General features: G+C 39.4%; 1 protein-coding gene across 1 annotated transcript in view; it reads left to right on the forward strand.

Moving 5' to 3' along the window:
* The window catches only part of APAF1 (apoptotic peptidase activating factor 1), a 62,814-nt gene that overhangs the window by 25,443 nt on the left and 17,969 nt on the right, over positions 1-19,402 (forward strand). Inside the window, exons 16-20 of the mRNA XM_007420190.4 lie at positions 126-251; positions 4,430-4,591; positions 6,802-6,930; positions 11,287-11,412; positions 15,267-15,386. Of these exons, the coding sequence (XP_007420252.1) occupies positions 126-251; positions 4,430-4,591; positions 6,802-6,930; positions 11,287-11,412; positions 15,267-15,386 (663 nt within the window). The remainder of the gene's footprint in view (positions 1-125; positions 252-4,429; positions 4,592-6,801; positions 6,931-11,286; positions 11,413-15,266; positions 15,387-19,402) is intronic.

The following is a 19,402-nucleotide window of genomic DNA, read 5'->3' on the forward strand; positions in this document are numbered from 1 at the left end:
TGTTGCTAAACAAGTGATTAATGTTTTGCAGAAAAGCCAAAATAAATAATTTTCTACTATTTTTTATCCATTCGTTCATTTCTTCTTGGTTTCCTTTTTTCTTTTTCTACTATTCTTAAATGCAGCTCTGGGATCTGAATAGTAAGTATTGTCGCAATACACTGTTTGGCCATGAAGGATCTGTAACCCACTGCAGATTTTCACCAGATGATAAATATTTGGCTAGTTGTTCAGCTGATGGAACTTTAAAGGTATGTGTTGAGACTAAATTATTGTAGGTAGCACCTTTTGATTCTGTAGTATTGTACCCTGGAAACAGGGTAATTTTGTGCTTTGGGTTATATGGCTGTATTTTTTTTTTCTTGCATGTACCCACTTAACTGTTGCATATTCTAATAAAATTGAATACTAAGCAGAGTTCACTGAGGCTAAGGACTTGTTTATATATTTCTTTCTACAATATACAAGTACCTAATGAAAGAGAAATTATCACAAAAATGTCTGACTGCTAGGCAATCTGTAAAAAATAATGTTTTTGTACTTAGCTAATTGGTTAGGAAAGCTATTGAGGGGAAATAAGGGACATCTGATTCAGCGAACCTGTACAACTTGTCAGATGGGTTCCTTTCTTGCTTTATCTCTGCCATGTATTGAATTAGTCTTATATCCAGACTGAAGTAGCAAATAGCTGAAAAACATTCTGTACTTTCCTTATTGTCAGCTCCTCAGTTTGAAGCTGTCATCTACAGTTGTGCACAACAGAAACAGCTTTCTCATACTTGTTCTCTTGTGAATTATTGTTGGAGCATGTTTCATGTATGATGCATATTACCTTTACATTTTAACTTGTATGTATGTAAATTGCTTAGACGTAATTCCAGCGCATCTGGATGTGACAAAGAAGCAGAATTTCAATATAATGTTATTAAACTTATATTGTTATTAAACTTATATTGTTTTAGAAATTGGAATTACTAGAGTCGGAAACAAGGTTTGGTCCTTACAGCATGTTTCGAACCTTGTATTGTTTTCCATTCCTATAGCATGTAACACTTGAATTTCATTTGTAAGAAAACAAAACCTATCTTCAACATGAGTTCAACATGCAGTCATATAAAATACAAGGGTCCATGAGTTCAAATCGCCATAGAGGCTTTGAACCCCATAGAATAAGATCTGGCTGTGTACATTTGAGCACATAGTAAATTCTGATCTAACAGTAACCAAATAACAATAGCAGAATTATAGACTACAGGTACTCCTCGCTTACTGACCATTTGTTCAGTGACAGTTTGAAGTTACAGTGGCGGTGAAAAAGGAGATTTACAACTGGTCCTCAAAATTCCAGCTACCACAGCACCCCCACATGATAGCGATCTGGGCACTTGTCAATCTTATGACAGTTGCAGTGTCCCACGATCATGATTGCCATTTGTGACCTTCCCTGCTAGCTTCCTACAAGCAAAGCCAATGGGGAAGCCGGCAGGGAAGGTTGCAAGTTGTTCAATAAGTTGCTCACACCCTCCCCTATCCAGAAGCAGCCATCACCGGCCTTGCCACACTCAACCTCTGCCTCCTGTTGTTCCTGGTCACCTTTTTGTGCACCTTCCCCCATCCGGCACCAGCCACCCCCAACCCCGCCATGCTCATGCTGCACCTCACGGGCAAGTCATATACCCTCCCCCGCCTGGCAATAGCCACCCCCAGCCCCACTATGATCACACCACACCTTACCTACCCACCAGCCTGCTTAACAGCTGCCTGGGACTCAATGACCCACCATCCTTGCTTAACAATGGCAATGAGGAGTGCTGAGATTGCCACCACTAAGCAATCCGATCACGTGACATCGTGCTTTATGACCACATTGCTTAGCAGTGGAAATTCCAGTCCCAATTACTGTCATTAACTGAGGACTACCTGTATAGACAATGAAGGATTAGCATGGCAACCCTAAAATTGGACTAAAGTTGAAGAAAAGGCATGGTTTTCACTCTGTGTGATAAAAGCATTTTCATTAACAGCAAAATTTGGGATGTGTAACTTATCAATAAGTATGACACAGTTGCTTGGTTTTATATAAGAAAAAAGAATCTTTCATTTCTAATAGGCATATACAGTGGGGCAAAAAAGTATTTAGTCAGCCACCAATTGTGCAAGTTCTCCCACTTAAAAAGATGAGAGAGGCCTGTAATTTTCATCATAGATATACCTCAACTATGAGAGACAAAATGGGGAAAAAAATCCAGAAAATCACATTGTCTGATTTTTAAAGAATTTATTTGCAAATCATGGTGGAAAATAAGTATTTGGTCACCTACAAACAAGCAAGATGTCTGGCTCTCACAGACCTGTAACTACTTCTTTAAGAGGCTCCTCTGTCCTCCACTCGTTACCTGTGGTAATGGCACCTGTTTGACGTTGTTATCAATATAAAAGACACCTGTCCACACAGTCACACTCCAAACTCCACTATGGCCAAGACTAAAGAGCTGTTGAAGGACACCAGAAACAAAATTGTAGACCTGCACCAGGCTGGGAAGACTGAATCTGCAATAGGCAAGCAGCTTGGTGTGAAGAAATCAATTGTGGGAGCAATAATTAGAAAATGGAAGACATATAAGACCACTGATAATCTCCCTTGATCTGGGGCTCCACGTAAGATCTCACCCCGTGGGGTCAAAATGATCACAAGAACAGTGAGCAAAAATCCCAGAACCACACGGGGGGACCTAGTGAATGACCTGCAGAAAGCTGGGACCAAAGTAACAAAGGCTACCATCAGTAACACACTACGCCGCCAGGGACTCAAATCCTGCAGTGCCAGACATGACCCCTGCTTAAGCCAGTACATGTCCAGGCCCGTCTGAAGTTTGTTAGAGAGCATTTGGATGATCCAGAAGAGGATTGGGAGAATGTCATATGGTCAGATGAAACCAAAGTAGAATGTTTTGGTCTAAACTCAACTCATCGTGTTTGGAGGAGAGAGAATGCTGAGTTGCATCCAAAGAACACCATACCTACTGTGAAGCATGGGGGTGGAAACATCATGCTTTGGGGCTGTTTTTCTGCAAAGGGACCAGGACGACTGATCCGTGTAAAGGAAAGAATGAATGGGGCCATGTATCGTGAAATTTTGAGTGAACACCTCCTTCCATCAGCAAGGGCACTGAAGATGAAACGTGGCTGGGTCTTTCAGCATGACAATGATCCCAAACACACCGCCTGGGCAACGAAGGAGTGGCTTCGTAAGAAGCATTTCAAGGTCCTGGAGTGGCCTAGCCAGTCTCCAGATCTCAACCCCATGGAAAACCTTTGGAGGGAGTTGAAAGTCCATGTTGCCCAGCGACAGACCCAAAACATCACTGCTCTAGAGGAGATCTGCATGGAGGAATGGGCCAAAATACCAGCAACAGTGTGTGACAACCTTGTGAAGACTTACAGAAAACGTTTGACCTCTGTCATTGCCAACAAAGGATATATAACAAAGTATTGAGATGAACTTTGGATATTGACCAAATACTTATTTTCTACCATGATTTGCAAATAAATTCTTTAAAAATCAGACAATGTGATTTTCTGGATTTTTCCCCCCATTTTGTCTCTCATAGTTGAGGTATACCTATGATGAAAAACAGGCCTCTCTCATCTTTTTAAGTGGGAGAACTTGCACAATTGGTGGCTGACTAAATACTTTTTTGCCCCACTGTAATATACAGAGATTTAGATCAAAAGTCTTTTTAGAGATAGGGCTTATAACAAAATAATACTGTATATCAACCAAACTCAGTAACTGTGATTCTGAAATATATTTAATATAGAGAATACAATGTAAGAAGCAAAACGTTCTCTTTTTTATTAACAGAAACAAGATAAGTTATAGCTCCATATTGGAAGTATGTGAAATTGATTTCGTTGACATTGATACAATAAAAGTTTGGACTTTGACCTTTATGGAAAGAATAACTTATGAATTAAAATCATTAGAGAACCAAAATGGAGAGTGTTTAATTTATGCAGATTGATATGAATTGATTTTCCTCTCAAAGAGTCTAAATAGAATATATTCCATTATCTAAAGAATTTTAAAGACTACATGAAAAATGAAATGTAGTGAAACAAACTGCTTTTTAAAAATATTGTATGGGAAAACTTAAGTATACAGTATATGTATATCTAGATAAGTGGGCTATAAAATAAAACAAAATATACTTCCCATACTGGTTAAAAATAAAATTATTCATGTGCATTCATAATAGGCTTGCCTAGACAAAATGTATTTATGGAATGGTTCTTACTTAGCAATATTTTAGAAATAAAGCAATCCAAATGAATAATATGTAAGAAATTTGATATCAGCTTAGTTGCTTGACTAGAATGTGTTGCTATTTGACAGTAGTAGTAAAGATTGGAAAACTTTTTTTAAAAGCTTTGGAATGTGCATTCAGCAAATGAACTGAAAACTATTGACATAGGAGACTTCTTCAGAAATGGGGATGAATACCAGGATGATGTGGAAGTGTTAGTGAAATGTTGTTCCTGGTCATCTAATGGTGCAGCAATAGTAGTGGCAGCTAAAAATAAGCTTTTTGTAAGTATTTAAGAATAGGTTGGTAATGTTTCTTTCTTTCATCTTGTTTTTAACTTGTGTTTTGAGATACCAGTGTTCACAATTTTTTTTTAAAGATAGAAGTGCTGTGTTGTTTCAGTTCAAATAGCTTTAAAACTTGAGAAATCAGTGTTAATACGTTTTAAACTATACAGCAGGAAAGGTAAAAGAGGGACAATATGCTATATAATATCATGTGTTCATTCAGGAATACTCTGAAGCAGAGTCAGAGATTAGCTTGTTAATCCTTGAAGCCCCCTTCTATTTTCCAACCTGAGGTCAGAATCTACTGCTCAGTCTCAGAATCTGTGGGTAACTTCTCCAAAGCTTCTCCTGTCTCCCTAAATGAATAGCCAAGTAACTTCAAGAACTGTATCAGCATATAGCAGGAAGAGATACACTGAAAGACCAAAGCTTCAGTTCCCCATAGTCTTTAAGTAGGGCAGCAGCTTGTTTTGTGAGAGAATACTCCAGCTAGTATATGTGACACTGAACTGAATCTGGACAATTCCCTACCTTGTGGTGTCCCTTATTTTATCTAAAATAACACAAAACCATCCATAGTGTAGCCCATCCTCCGGGCCTCCATCCAGGCTCAGAGACCATATTTTGCTGCTTCCCGTTATAGTCAGAGCTTTCATATAGTGTTGGCTGTATGAATATTTTCTCTTCCTTTCCCCCTTTTTCAGGAGATAACCACATTATAATAATATTTGTCCAAATGAGGTAGTAACAGTTTGTGGTTGCTGAGTCCCAGTCTTGGGCAACAAGAAATGGCTCTCTTCCATCTTCATCAGTACAGGCTTGAGATCAACCTGTTTCAGATGTCCATACCTCCTCTCAAGACAGCACAGATAATAATTACAGTAACGTTCTTACCCACAGCTTGAAGCTGTGTAGTAAATCCTGACTAAGTTAATTAGCTTAAAGCTTAGTTAAGTTCTAGTTAAATAAGGTAGATGAAAATTTGGACAGAAGTAGGAAAGAGATGTGAATAAGATAAGATGAAGTTAAGCAATTATATCTATTAGGTAGAAAAGACATCGTTAGCTGTCTTCATAATAAACAGTTCAGGCAGCAAGTACTGTCTTGTAATAACACATTCATGGTTTGTATAGGGATATTTATGCTCTTGTGAAATTACTAGTGAGAATAAATTAATAAAATTAATTGATTTGTAAAGAATATTTTAATGTGAATGAACTTTGAAACAAACATAAGTTAGACTTAGGAAGATAAACTATAATTTTTCAGAAAGTTTGGTCCTATAATACTAGAAGAAGCACATTTCCTGCAGCTTAGAGATGTTTATAATTTTGTTAAACAAATAAAACAGTATTTGAAAGATTTTATACTTAAATTGGTTCATGTTTAAAATTGGCATAATAATGCATTTGATTCAAGATTTGTTAATTAAATACTAAAATTTGCAGGAGTAGTATAGTTTTAAAGAGTTGTTGTGGAATTTGTTTTCCTTTTTAATTATTTAATTAGTTAATCATGTAATTGTAATTACGTTTTTAAGTGAAATGACTAAGATAATTTTACATTAATAAAATATTAACATAATAGAGAATATTTCAAACAGATTATTGCTGCAAATCAATTATAAGTTCTAGACCAGTGATGGCAAACCTATGACACTCATGTTAAAGGTGACACACCATGACATTTTGGGTGAGAAGCCAGTGTTCACCGACTCCTGACCTCCCTGTTTGAGTTACCAAAGAAACTGAGTTTTACTCTCATTTCATTTCTGTAATTATTTGATGTTTCTTTATACAATACATAGCACCACACATGATTACACTGTATTTTTTTAAATAAATGAATATGTAAAGAATTGTTTTTCTTCCATTCAGGGGAGGAGGGTGTGACACGCCAGCAGAATCAGGTTAGGCATTTTTCAAAATTTTTGACATGCCAAGCCCAAAATGTTCACCATCACTGTTCTAGACTTCTTTTGTTCTTTTGTATGCAAATATATATATAAAAACTTTTTTGTTGGGACGCAATGCTGAATAATTACAATGCTGTAAAATCAAAAGGAATCTATACCTTTTTTATTATGATTGTTACATATACATATACACACGCACACATGCATGCATGTCACAGCTACAAGTTTGTATAACTGTAACTTTCCAAATAGTATGGGAAATATTGTCTTAAAATGTTTATTATGTTTACAGCTTGTTGATGTTAAAACCAAGGAATTACTGGCAGAGGCTCTTCTGAGCCACCACAACACAATTCAGTACTGTGACTTCTGCCCCAATAGTCAGATAGTGGCAGTTGCTTTATCACATTATTCTGTTGAAGTAAGTAAATATATATGTTTCTTTCCATCCTCAGATTTCTTGTTGCTATAATGTGTTATTTCACAATAGGATGAGTCATAGCTCAGTGTAAATAGTATAATTGGGCAAAGCAACATATTTGAATCCATACTAAAAAGCTTTTTTCATATAATTAAAATAGTCACATCATTTGCAAAGTTCACACAGCTGTTTTGAAGCTGCTCCCAGCTGTTTCTGTGTGCATGTGCATGCATGGTTACTTTACAGAAGCCACACTTATATTGAGACATCCACATCCCCCCTACTGTTTGCAGAAAAATCCAGTTCCTATTCCTGGCATCTCTAAAAACAGCTAGTAAAAATATATATCCAATAATTGGAAGTACAGCTGAAAATGGTCCTGTATAAAGAAGCTTCATATGTTTATAAATGTAAACATTTGAACTTTTGTATGGAGTCAGGTTGCTAAAAGCTAAATGCTTGCTGATGGCTAAGACCAAGAGGCAAGAGTAACTTTCATTACAATCAAGAATCCACAATGAGATTACTGTTAAATTTTATGCAAAGATTCATCAAGCCAGCTTTGTAATTTATGTCCAGTAAGAACAATCATATAGAGCAACGTCAACAAGAAAAATATTTTGAATGTTCATTTAAAGGTTTATTAACCTAGTCACTTCAGAAGAAAAGAAAACCCACAGGCAAACCAGAATAATGTATGGCTTTTGTCCAGGGTGAGAATTTGGTCTACCTTTTAATCACCTCCTGCAATGGGATAAAGAAAGAATACCACAAATCTTGCTCTTGATTGTGACATGCTTATATACATAAATAGTCAAGCTACAGGTAGTCCGTGTTCAGTGACCGTTCAAAATTATGATGGTGCTGAAAAAATGAACTTATGACTTGTACCCAAAGTTATGACCATTGCAGTGCCCCTGCAATCACATGATCAAAATTCGGGCACTTGGCAGCCTCCCCACCTGCACTTATGATCACAGGGCACTGCAACTCCCCCTACCCACCTATCTCCAACCCCATCTATAACCTATTGGCTGCCCTGCACAGTGGCACTTGGTGGCAGCAGCACTGAGGCTAGGGCTGAAGTAGAGGCCCAGGGCCTTCAGCAGTCTCAGCCAGCTGCCACCACTCCGCAAGCCTCTACTTCAGCCCTAGCACCACCGTTGCCACTGAGAAATGCCACCTAAAGCTCCACATTGCAGCCAGCTACCCCAGCATCACTGTAAAAAACCCCAGTTGCACCTGCTGCCCTGCACTCCACAGGCTCTGTCACGCCCAGCTGATCTTTGCCGTTTTCCTCCTGCTGCTGATGAGGTGCACCTGGCCTGACCTTACTCTATACAAGGCAGCTGCTGGCCATGCCAGGCCTTCTTCCCGAAGCCACTTGCACCATTTTCCAAGCTGCTCACACGATTCCTTCTCCAAATCGTGCGCCTCAGAAGACCTTGGGGAGGAGATAGGCGGGTGGAGGGAGTCGCAGCCCCCCTGTGGTTGTAAGTGCTGCTGGGCTGGGGCAACTGAGGCTTCCAGGGGTGCCTGTGGCTTTGCGCCACACTGCAGAACGCCCCCCCCAGCTCACAAGGATTACCTGTACTCCCTTTGAAGATAAGCAGATTTAACAGACTCAAACCCCTCTACTTTTTTCATTCACTGTTGCTACTTTTCTCTTTCTATAGGGCAATGATAAGAGGGACAGAAGCAGCCTTCACACTTGTTAAACAAATCTCACTCCTATGCTATAAGCAAACCACATCCCATTTTAAGATTTCTCCAGTTATACTGCCTACACTTGTAGGCTTACCATTGTTCCAGAATTTTCCTGATGTTTCTGACTTCCTTCTCATAAATTTTTGTTGGACACTCCCATTTATAGCATTCATTTCTATTCTACTCTACCACACATTTCCCTATAAATCTGTAAAATACTCTTTCCAGCATTCCCTCATTTCAGTTTCATCCCAAGTCATTTATTCTCTTTCATTCTTAATTTTATTCTTAATTCCAGTCATTCTTCTGTAGGGTTCCTTTTTAACCATTTCTACCCATTTCCAAAGCAGTGTTTTATTTCCATTTAAATTGGTTTTTATATTCTCCACCTCTTTTTATTTTTTATTTTTATTTATATTTCACATTTGTCACCACCCATCTCACTGTGGGATGATTCTGGGTGGTTAGGGTTAATACATTTTTAATAAACATTTCCTTGGTCTCTCTTCTCTCTACACTTATACACCTTATTTCTATCCTCAATTTTCAGCAGAATTCCTTACTTGCATTTTTTCTCATTTATAACCTTTTTCACTTCATTCCATCAAATTTCCTTTATTATACATTCCATTAGCATAACTCCACAAACTTCTATGATACTCTGAATCATACTTCTTTTCCAAACAGCTTTCACAACATCTTTATTTATTTGTCCCATTCTTTTGGGAGATCAATCTGTCCTCAATTACTTTTACATAGAGAACTCATACTTTCTCCTAGTCTTACAACTTTCACTCTAGCCCTTTCACTTCTTTCCTTGTCTTCTCAGTCCATTTTTCTCCAAGATGCCCTTTGACACTACCAAAAAATGTCCCATATTCAGAACATCTTATCACCTTTGTATCCTTCATTATTTTAGTTTTTCGTTATGAACCATTGAATCAGCTACACTTTAGATCATTCCTTTGCCATGTGTATGCATGGCTAGATTTATGCATAATTCATAAACATACCATTTTAACCTTATACTTATCAAATAATCACTATTCTTCATATATGTTATTGGGTTTCCAAATGGTCCCTTCTTCCCAAACCGTTTTTTTCCCCCATATTATTTTGTTTCTACCTAGCCATTCATGCCATCAGACAGAATAACATTTCCCCCCCAGGTTGTATTCATTCAGAATATTGCACAAAGTTTCCTGAGACATATTTCTGGTTCTTTTATTATCACAGTAGAGCATAATATGCAACTATCACCAATCTGTAAATTCCCACAATAGTCTAGGTGACACAAATATATACTTATGACATATACTTTAGCTCTTTCATTCATAATTAAACCTATACTATCACTTCCATGCGCATAATTCATCAATTCTACAAGATAAAATCTCACATCTATTACTCATCTTTCTCTTCATTTCACAATCAGGAAAGAACATATCTTTACCATGGACTTCCCTTGCATTTCAAGGCAGTCTTTGATAGGTCATGGTAATGAATATTAACTTCCATGACCCATCATAACTTTAATTAATCAAGATTTTCGCATAATGCTTTTTACTAAGCTAGAAAAAGACTGGGTTACCAGCTTTAGTCACATTCAGCATTCCCTTCTAATAGTAAGGATATAGTACTGGTTAGTTTTGACACATTTTGGCCAGTATGCCACAAATACAACCAAAGCCCATGTTTATCCCAATTATGCTTATGCTAGTCTATGCTAGTTAGCATCTCTATTACAAGCCATAATCTTGTTGCCTACATCCCACTAGCTAGCAAATGCATGCAATATACTGACACTCTGAGTAGTGATTTTTTGATCCTTGCAAATAGCCGTTACTGAGATTATCTAAGTCTCCACTTTGTTTTTCAGTAGAATTGAAATAAAACTCTTATACATGATAGTTTCAGTCAATAATCTGCATATCTGTATAATTTTGGATTTAATATTTGAAGTCAGAATTACAGTTCAAGGGGAATATGTCACCATTATTATTGAAAAATAGCAGTGAAACTGCAAGGTCCCATATCACTTTGATAAGCCATTTTGCTTGAAATTCAGAAAAGCAAATTAACAATTTATCATTGTTTGTATGTTCTATTTAATGTTTATTTTTATTTATTTTTTATTATTATTTTTTTTATTTTTTTCTATCCTATAATTCTAATGCATATTTATTGTTTAGTGACTGTGGTGGTTCCAGCTACCTTAAGATGACAACAGAGAGTGCTTGAAATAGAGCAGAGTTAAGCAATTAAAATCTAATCTTCTATTAACTTTACTTTTAGACGAGGGCTCATTTTAATTCTGTACATCTCTATAATATTTCTTGTAATTTGTAGTCATTACTGACAGCCTAACATTTTAAAGGAAGCTTTTTGAATGTGATCTATTTTTAATTATAATGTTTGATAAAAAATTTTTACAAACACTGGCCCATTGATAGATGAAAGCTCTGATTCTAAATAGAATACCAATTACTAGGAAACAATAGCATGGGAGGTCTGATGTATGCCTCTTGCAAACCTCCCAGGGCATCTTAATAGACTGTGGGAGACAGTGATTTGTCATCATTTGATCTGATTTGGTAGTTATTTTTATGTTCTTATATTAAAAGTGATTTTTTTTAATTCTTCTATTAGATATGGAATATTGAATCCATTTCCAAAATAGCTGAGTGCCTAGGACATATGAGTTGGGTACATTCTGTGACTTTTTCTCTTGATGGGTCTTTTTTTGTCACTTCTTCTGATGACCAAACAATAAGGGTAAGTTTTTCCCCTAGTTCTTTGCTGGACATTTTAACAGAGAGCAAAATAATGACTAACTGTCTTCTATTGTATTATCCAGAAGTTGAAGTCCAGGATATATGCACTGATTTCATAACGGGTCAAATGAGAAATTGTAGCAATCAAAACATTTACAGAACTTCAGCATATTTAAATTAGTTGCACTGTATCCCTATTTTATGCTTCATTCTTTTTAAATTCCATAGTATAGAAAAATATTTATATGAAATTCTTTATCTGTGTATTTATATAATTCATAGCTCCCTTAAAGAACTCTTCAGATGTCCATTGTTAAAAAACCTTCATTTTAAAGTCAAGTTAGAAAATAGGATAAATACATTAAATGTTACCGAGACCTGGCTGGGGCCCGAGGGGGGTGCCCCTCTTGGAAATGTGCCCAGCTGGGTTCACAGTGTGGCACCAGCCGAGATGCCAGGGCAGGGGAGGAGGGGTGGCTGTTGTTATCCGGGAATCTCTGGTGGCCTTCAGGGGCATTGTTCCACAAGTTTCTTTCAGTGGCTGTGAGACACTGTTCTTTAGGTTCGGCTCCCACAAACAGTTGGGAGCCTTGCTACTGTACCAGCCTCCCTGCTGTTTGGCAACCTCCCTGCCTGAGCTGCTGGAGGCCATCTCGGGGCTGGTAGAGTTCCCCAGACTTATGGTTCTGGGGGACTTCAACCTGCCATCCCTGGGATGGACCTCGGAGGTGGCTTGGGAGTTCTTGGCCACCATGGCGGCCAACAGCCTGTCTCAGATTGTGCGGGACCCAACCTAAGACAGTGGCCACATGCCGGGCTTGGTCTTCTTGTCGGAGCAATGGCAAAGTGATCTGAGGGGAGATTTACAGCTTTCCCCCTTGTCATGGTCAGATCACATCCTGGTGACCCTGAGTTTCTCCTATGCCACCCCTCTCCCCAGGGAGGCAGGACCCATGTGATTGGTCCGCCCCCAGTGCCTGATGGACCCGTCAGGGTTTCAGTGGGAGCTGGGGGGTATTCCCGTGGATTTGCTGCACGGTCCAGCGGAGGTGTTGGCTGCTGCCTGGAATAGAGAGGCGGCTGGGGCCTTGGACAGCATCGCCCCTATAAGACCTCTCTTGCCACATCGGCCCCAACACTCCCCGTGGTTTACAGAGGAGTTGAGGGTTCTGAAGAAGGTCAAGAGACATCTAGAGTGCCATTGGAGGAAGACGAAGACCGAATCCGACCAAACACAGGTTAGAGCCGCTATCAAGGCCTACATTGTGGTGATAAGAACGGCAAAGTATCTTTATTTCTCCGCTCTTATGTCCGCAGAATGCCACCCGGCAGCCCTGTTCAGAATCACTAGATCCCTCCTTGGTAAGGGGGATGTGGTGGTTCATTTGCAGGGCTGCGTGGAGGAATTTTCAGAGCATCTGCAGGACAAATTCACTCAGATTTGTTCCAAGTTGGACTCTGAGCATGGGGCAGGGTCTGGGGAGATACCAGGGGATCGTTCTTACCTAGTTATCTGGGAACAGCTTGATCCTGTTGATCCTGAGGAAGTGGACAGGATCCTGGGGACGGTGAAGGCCGCCACTTGCCATCTTGACCCATGCCCCTCCTGGCTGGTGAAAGCAGCTCGGGAGGTGACATGTGGTTGGATCCAGGTGATGGTTAATACATCCTTGCAGGAGGGAGTGTTCCTGGCTGCCTTTAAGGAGGCACTGGTGCACCCCCTCCTCAAGAAACCCTCCCTGCATCCTACCGTACTGGACAGTTTTCGTCCAGTCTCCCACCTTCCCTTTTTGGGGAAGATGGTTGAGAAAGTGGTGGCATCACAGCTCCAAAGGGTTCTGAAGGAAACGGTTTATCTGGACCCTTTTCAGTCAGGTTTCAGGCCCGGTTATGGAACGGAAGCGGCATTGGTTGCACTTATGGATGATCTCTGGCGGGAGTGGGATGGTGGAAGGGCGACCATCCTTGCTCTCCTTGATCTCTCAGTGGCTTTCGATACTGCTGACCATGGTATCCTTTTGGGACGGCTCAGGGAATTGGGGGTGGGCAGCATGGTTCTGTGCTGGTTTACCTCCTTTCTCCAGGGCCGATCCCAATCAGTGTGATAGGGAGCAAGAGATCCCATCCCCGGCCCCTCCTTTGTGGGGTGCCGCAGGGTTCGGTTCTCTCTCCGCTCCTTTTCAACATCTACATGAAACTGCTGGGTGAGATCATCCATCATCATGGGATGAGGTATCATCAATATGCTGATGATACTCAATTAAACATCTCCATCCCAGGTGAGGTAAGTGATGCCATGACTACCCTTTCACGGTGCCTGGAGGCTGTAAGGGTCTGGATGGGGAACAACAGGCTTCAGCTGAACCCTGGTAAGGTGGAGTGGCTGGGGGTTAATGGCTCCTCTGTATCTGGGACTTTGTCATCTTTGGTGCTGGATGGGGTAGCACTGCCCCAGACAGACCCAGTGCATAATCTAGGGGTCCTCCTAGACTCACGGCCCCTGCTTGAAGAGCAGGTTGCAGCCGTGGCAAGAAGGGCCTTTGCACAACTTCAGGTTGTGCATCAGTTATACCCTTTCCTGGATTGGGATGCCCTTCAAACAGTGACTTATGCCTTTTTTATCTCCCATATAGACTACTGCAATGCGCTCTACATGGGGCTACCCTTGAAGAGCATCCAGAAGCTACAGCTGGTCCAGAATGCAGCCGCATGGGCTATTTTGGGAGCCCCAAGAAGGGCCCACATAACGCCATTGCTCCGCGAGCTGCATTGGGTACCAGTTTGCTTCCGGGCCCAATTCAAGGTGTTGGTTATCACCTTTAAAGCCCTACGTGGCATGGGACCAGGTTACGTAAGGGACCGCCTCTTCCCCATGACTTTAACCCGTCCCACCCAATCACACAGAGAGGGCATGCTTCGGACCCGCTCGGTAAAAGAACTCCAATTAGCCAGGTCCAGAAGGCGGGCCTTCTCTGCTGTAGCCCCTGCTCTTTGGAATATTCTGCCCCCAGAGGTGAGATTGGCCCCCTCACTCCTGGCCTTTCAGAGTGCTTTGAAGACCTGGCTCTGCCACTTGGGCTGGGGTGAGGAGGGAATACATCAAGCATCGGGATGGCTAGCCGCATAGAGGCTTGCTGTCTTCAGCCCCAGAACCATCATATTCTTGGACCTTTTCCTTCTTTTTGGTAATGTTTTGTATAAATTTCTTATGTTTTATGTATTTATATGTATTTATTGTTTTAATGCTTTCTGTGAGCCACCCAGAGTCCCCCATTGGAGGTAGATGGGCAGAGAGAAATTTAATAAATAAATAAATAAATACTGCACAATAATAGAAAGTAGAAATGTGCAGCATCACATGAGTATCTACATACATTGCTAGAATGAAAGCCTAGTGACTTCCTTTTGACAAGGAATTCCATAGTATGAGTGCCAATGTGGGGAAGGCCTGATTTTAACTGTTCATTCTGTTAAGACAAATTATGGAATCTGGAATTCTTTGAACTTAATGGAAGAACTTGAACTTAATGGAAGAGTTTGATTAACATGTGATTGCACAAAATGCACAGATAAATTATTCATTAAATAACTTAATAGACGGAATAAAGGAAACTGATGTATATTTTTAAATGAATAATTGTAGCTCCTGTAGATAAAGAGGGAGCAAACCCACATTCACTAGCACTGATGATGTTAGTCAGGTAATGAAACATCTGCAAACAAACTGCCAAGCTCAGAGAACACCAAGGACTCCACTGAGTAATTATAGCCTTAAATTTTGGAGTTTAATTTATGTGTGCTCAAAGTCCTACAATTGGCTGACATAACTTCTGTTCATCATTTTCTCTTCAACAGATATGGGAAACAAATAAAGTCTGCAAGTCGTCTGCTATTGTGTTAAATCGTGAAATAGATGTTTCATTTCTAGATAATGGAGTTAGTATCTTAGCAATAGATAGTTTGAAGCATTTACAGGTAAGTACTGCTTATGCAATTCATTTGCGTTGAAAGTTATTACTAGGATTGGCATGGTTTGCTTTTCATTTTAAGTATACTCATGAAAGATTAGGACTACCATATCTTGGTTGCAAAACTCCTGACAACTACTAGATGGTTGCAGAAATATATAGAATATGCTAATTCCTTTCTGCCTTCTAGTGGTCACCTGGATTTTTGCAAGCCAGGGGGATATCCTCTCAGAATTACCAACCATCATATGTTCTCTTGAGTGTATATGCATAGTAATTCCACACTAAATGTGTAATAGTATAGGACAGTGGTTCTCAAAGTGAGGTCTTTGAGGTCCAGTAAGTCAAACAAATAATTTTTTTTTAAATATCTCAGGTTTAATTTCTAATACATTTCTAGATATAATCCACATAAACCAAAGCTCTTTGGGGTCCTCATTGGTTTTAAGAACGTAAAGGGGTACTGAAACCAAAATGGTTGAGAACCACTGGTATGGGAGGTACATTTATTTTAAGAGTATTAACCTTGCCCCAAGGGGTGAGGTTTAAGCATAGTCATCTATCAAAATCTGAAGAGATCTCTCATATATTTTATTAATACTTAAAATGATTATCTGTGATAAATTACAAGAGGTAAGGACCCCAATATGGTTAATATAGTTATTACGTATATAAAATTGATAACTTGATATTGAATTAATGAAGGGATTTTAACTACTGGCATCAATTCTGACTTGGACCAGTTAACTGAATATCCTGCTGTTTTTCCAAAGCTGGAATCGAAGCATTAAGTACAGACATAAATAATACAATATCAGCATATAATACTAGTTTATAATTTCAAAAGAATTATGAAATAACATATAATCTTGAGTAAGGCATAAGGTAGGCATTTGAAACAAATATTTAAAAAATTGTCCAAGGCTTTTTTAGCATCCAGTGTAAATCCAATCCAAACTGCAGTTTGATCCTCTCTATTTAGATCAGTCAGATTTACAACAAACCAAATGCTATCTGTTTTTAGCAAAACCTGCCTGATCATTCTTGACTCCTGTAGATAATGGTCTCTTTCTATTTGCTAAACAAAAAAAAAACGTTTACACCTTCATGAAATCTTTTCTCAAGTTTATTATAGTAGATTTGAGTAGAATTAAAGAAAGTAAAACTATAGATCTTCAGAGAAGAAGTCCACAACTTATCTTCCTTATCTTTAATAGCTGTAGTGTTTTTTTCCATCTTTTTTCTTCTTTAAATGATTTGCCAAGTTCTAATCAAATCTTTTACCATTTTCCCAGTACATTTGATGTAAATATGTTAAAGCAAATTTGATATTTTTGCAGTAAGATACTTTTTAGCTCAAATTTGGTTTGCTGTATCTCTCCATATAAACTGTTGGTAGGATCTGTAGCCACTTTTGCTCAAAGGATTTTCAATTTATTTTTCATGTTGATCTCATGCATTTATTTATTTATTTAATGATGCATATGCAATAATATGACCATAAAAAGTGACAGTAACAGCATTTCCTACTAGTATACATGATTTAATAACTTTTTAAATATTATCTGAATTCTTATTGTCTAAATATGGACCCTTACGAATGTACAGCTGCAGTGTCCACACACAGATAGGGTTTATCGCCAAGTCTGGTGAAAACTCATACAGTAAATAAACAGACCCCTAAGTTTTATTGTAATCAGGATATAAACATGCCTGCTTTTTTTCCCCCAAAGTTCATGCAATCTCTGATACACTTCCTGTACACTCCCAATGCCAGATGGGCAATCATTTTCAATTTTAGCAAGTTAGCAGCATTCTGAAGGAACCTGCATTTTTTTCCTGTTATGATGGCCCGAAGAAAGAGATGCTAATATCAGTGTAGTAGCTGCCTCAGCCAGTTATGGTGATGTTATAGATTGGCCAAGATCTTGCACCTGAATACATAGAAGTTACTTTTTTTGTGCTATATCCACATCTACTGCCGCATTGTGACACATCCCACTCTAAGAATTCTAGAGTCACTATGTGACTCAACACAGCATTTTTCTGTCTCAAGAGAAGTTATGTAAAAAGGTTTCTTTAAGTAAAACAATATTTTTCAGGTTCATAAGCTCTTTATTAGGGTTAGAAAATTGTGAATTGGAGAATTAGTTATGTCTTCACAAAGATCATCCTTTTCTAAAATTATCTATAAATAAGAGTAATGTAATGCTGTTTCCTGTTCATTTTTCAGTTTAAACATTATATTGCTATGGAAACAGAAAGCAAGAAACAGAAAAGAATGTAGCACAGCTATGATGGTATTCATATTCACAAAGCACTGAATAGTTAAAGAATTTCTGAAAAAGATAATTACAAGCTTTTTTTAGACATGGAAGATCTATTTTAAAGTTAAATTGGGGGTGTGTGCTTCTATATGGTTGTCAGAGAAATAAGACTTACAAAATAAGGATAGGCATTACTACCAAAACAGCAGTGAAGATGTGCTAGTTATACACATTTACCAGTTATATTAATGTATGAAATCTGTCTCAAAGTCTTTTTATTGTTGTTAACAATACTGTTACTGATTCTTATTTTCAACTCTGAGGAAAAAAAAATAGTTTAGAATACCCTACACACACACACACACACACACACACACACACACTTATTTATGTTGTATGCCACCAAAGGCTTCCTCTCCCCGCCCCCCCCCCAATTTATAGTGAGCATACAGTCCTTATCCATAATTATATGAGGTATATTATGTGAAATGTTGCTTGTTACCAGAATTATGGGAGTCTTCTACTGGAAAGTCCTCAGTTGAAATTTCCAGTCATGAAGTTCACTATTCAGATAGTCCTCAACTTATGACACAATTGGGACTGGAATTTCCATCACTAAGCGACGCGGTCATAAAGTGAGATGTCACATGACTGCATCACTTAGCAACTGCAATCCCAGCACTCCCCAAAACTGCGCAGCTCTGGGGCTGTTTGCCATGCTGTGGCTCCGGGGCTTCTTGGCCCTCTTTATCCCTTCGCTTGCTCACATGCACACACACTACCCTCCTTCACTCACTCGCACACACCAGCACCCTCCTTCCCCCTTCACTTGTATGCGTGCACTGCACCCTTCTTTGCTCACTCGCATGTACAAGTGCCCTCCTTTGCTCGCATACATGCATCACACCCTCCGCTCACTAGCATGCACCAGTACTCTCCCCTTTGCTCACTTGCACCCACCAGCGCTTTCCTTCCCTCCTTTGCTCTCTTGCACTCACCAGCGACCTCCTTCCCCCTTCACTCACTCACATGCACCAGCGCTTTCCTTCCCCCTTTGATCACTCACATGTACTCCTTCGCACACTGGAGGACTCTCCAGGGACACTGAAAAAGCATGCTCTGCAGCTCACATTGGAAACTTCTGGCCATTCGTAAGGCTTTCTCCTTCCTCCTGCAAAGCTCCTGTTGCACACAAGCAAGTGAAGGAGGAAGGAGGGTGCAGTGTGTGTGACAAAGCAAAGGGTGCAGTGCATGCATGCAAGTGAAGGAAAGAGAGTGTGATGCCTGCATGTGAGTGAAGGAGGGAAGGAGGGCGCAGTGCATATGAGCAAGCAAGCAAAGAAAAGTGTGACTTCCCCTGTTGGCTTCCCCATTGACTTGCTTGTGGGAAGCTGGTAGCAAATGACGATCACATGATTATGGGGTGCTTGGCAACTGGTCGTAAGTGCAAACTGGTTGCCAGATGCTCAGATCGTGATCAAGTAACAACGGGAGCATTGCAACAGCCATAACTTCGAGGACCAGTCATAAGTCCATTTTTTCACCTCTGTCGTAACTTTGAATGGTCACTGAATGAATGGTCATAACTTGAGGACTACCTGTATTATGCTGGGCCTGCCATTCTTTTGTAGCCTGCTTTATACAACTTATATAAGAATAATTGTGGTAGTAATGGAGAATCTAGATTCAGGACTTCTTAAGTTTGAAGGAGATATAAAAGCATAATTAACCAATTAATATTGCCCAAAATTATTAC

This window comes from Python bivittatus, unplaced genomic scaffold (assembly GCF_059951505.1).
Source record: "Python bivittatus isolate LINGU-HERP-01145 unplaced genomic scaffold, Pbiv_v1 ctg000330_np1212, whole genome shotgun sequence".
NCBI classification, from domain to species: domain Eukaryota; kingdom Metazoa; phylum Chordata; class Lepidosauria; order Squamata; family Pythonidae; genus Python; species Python bivittatus.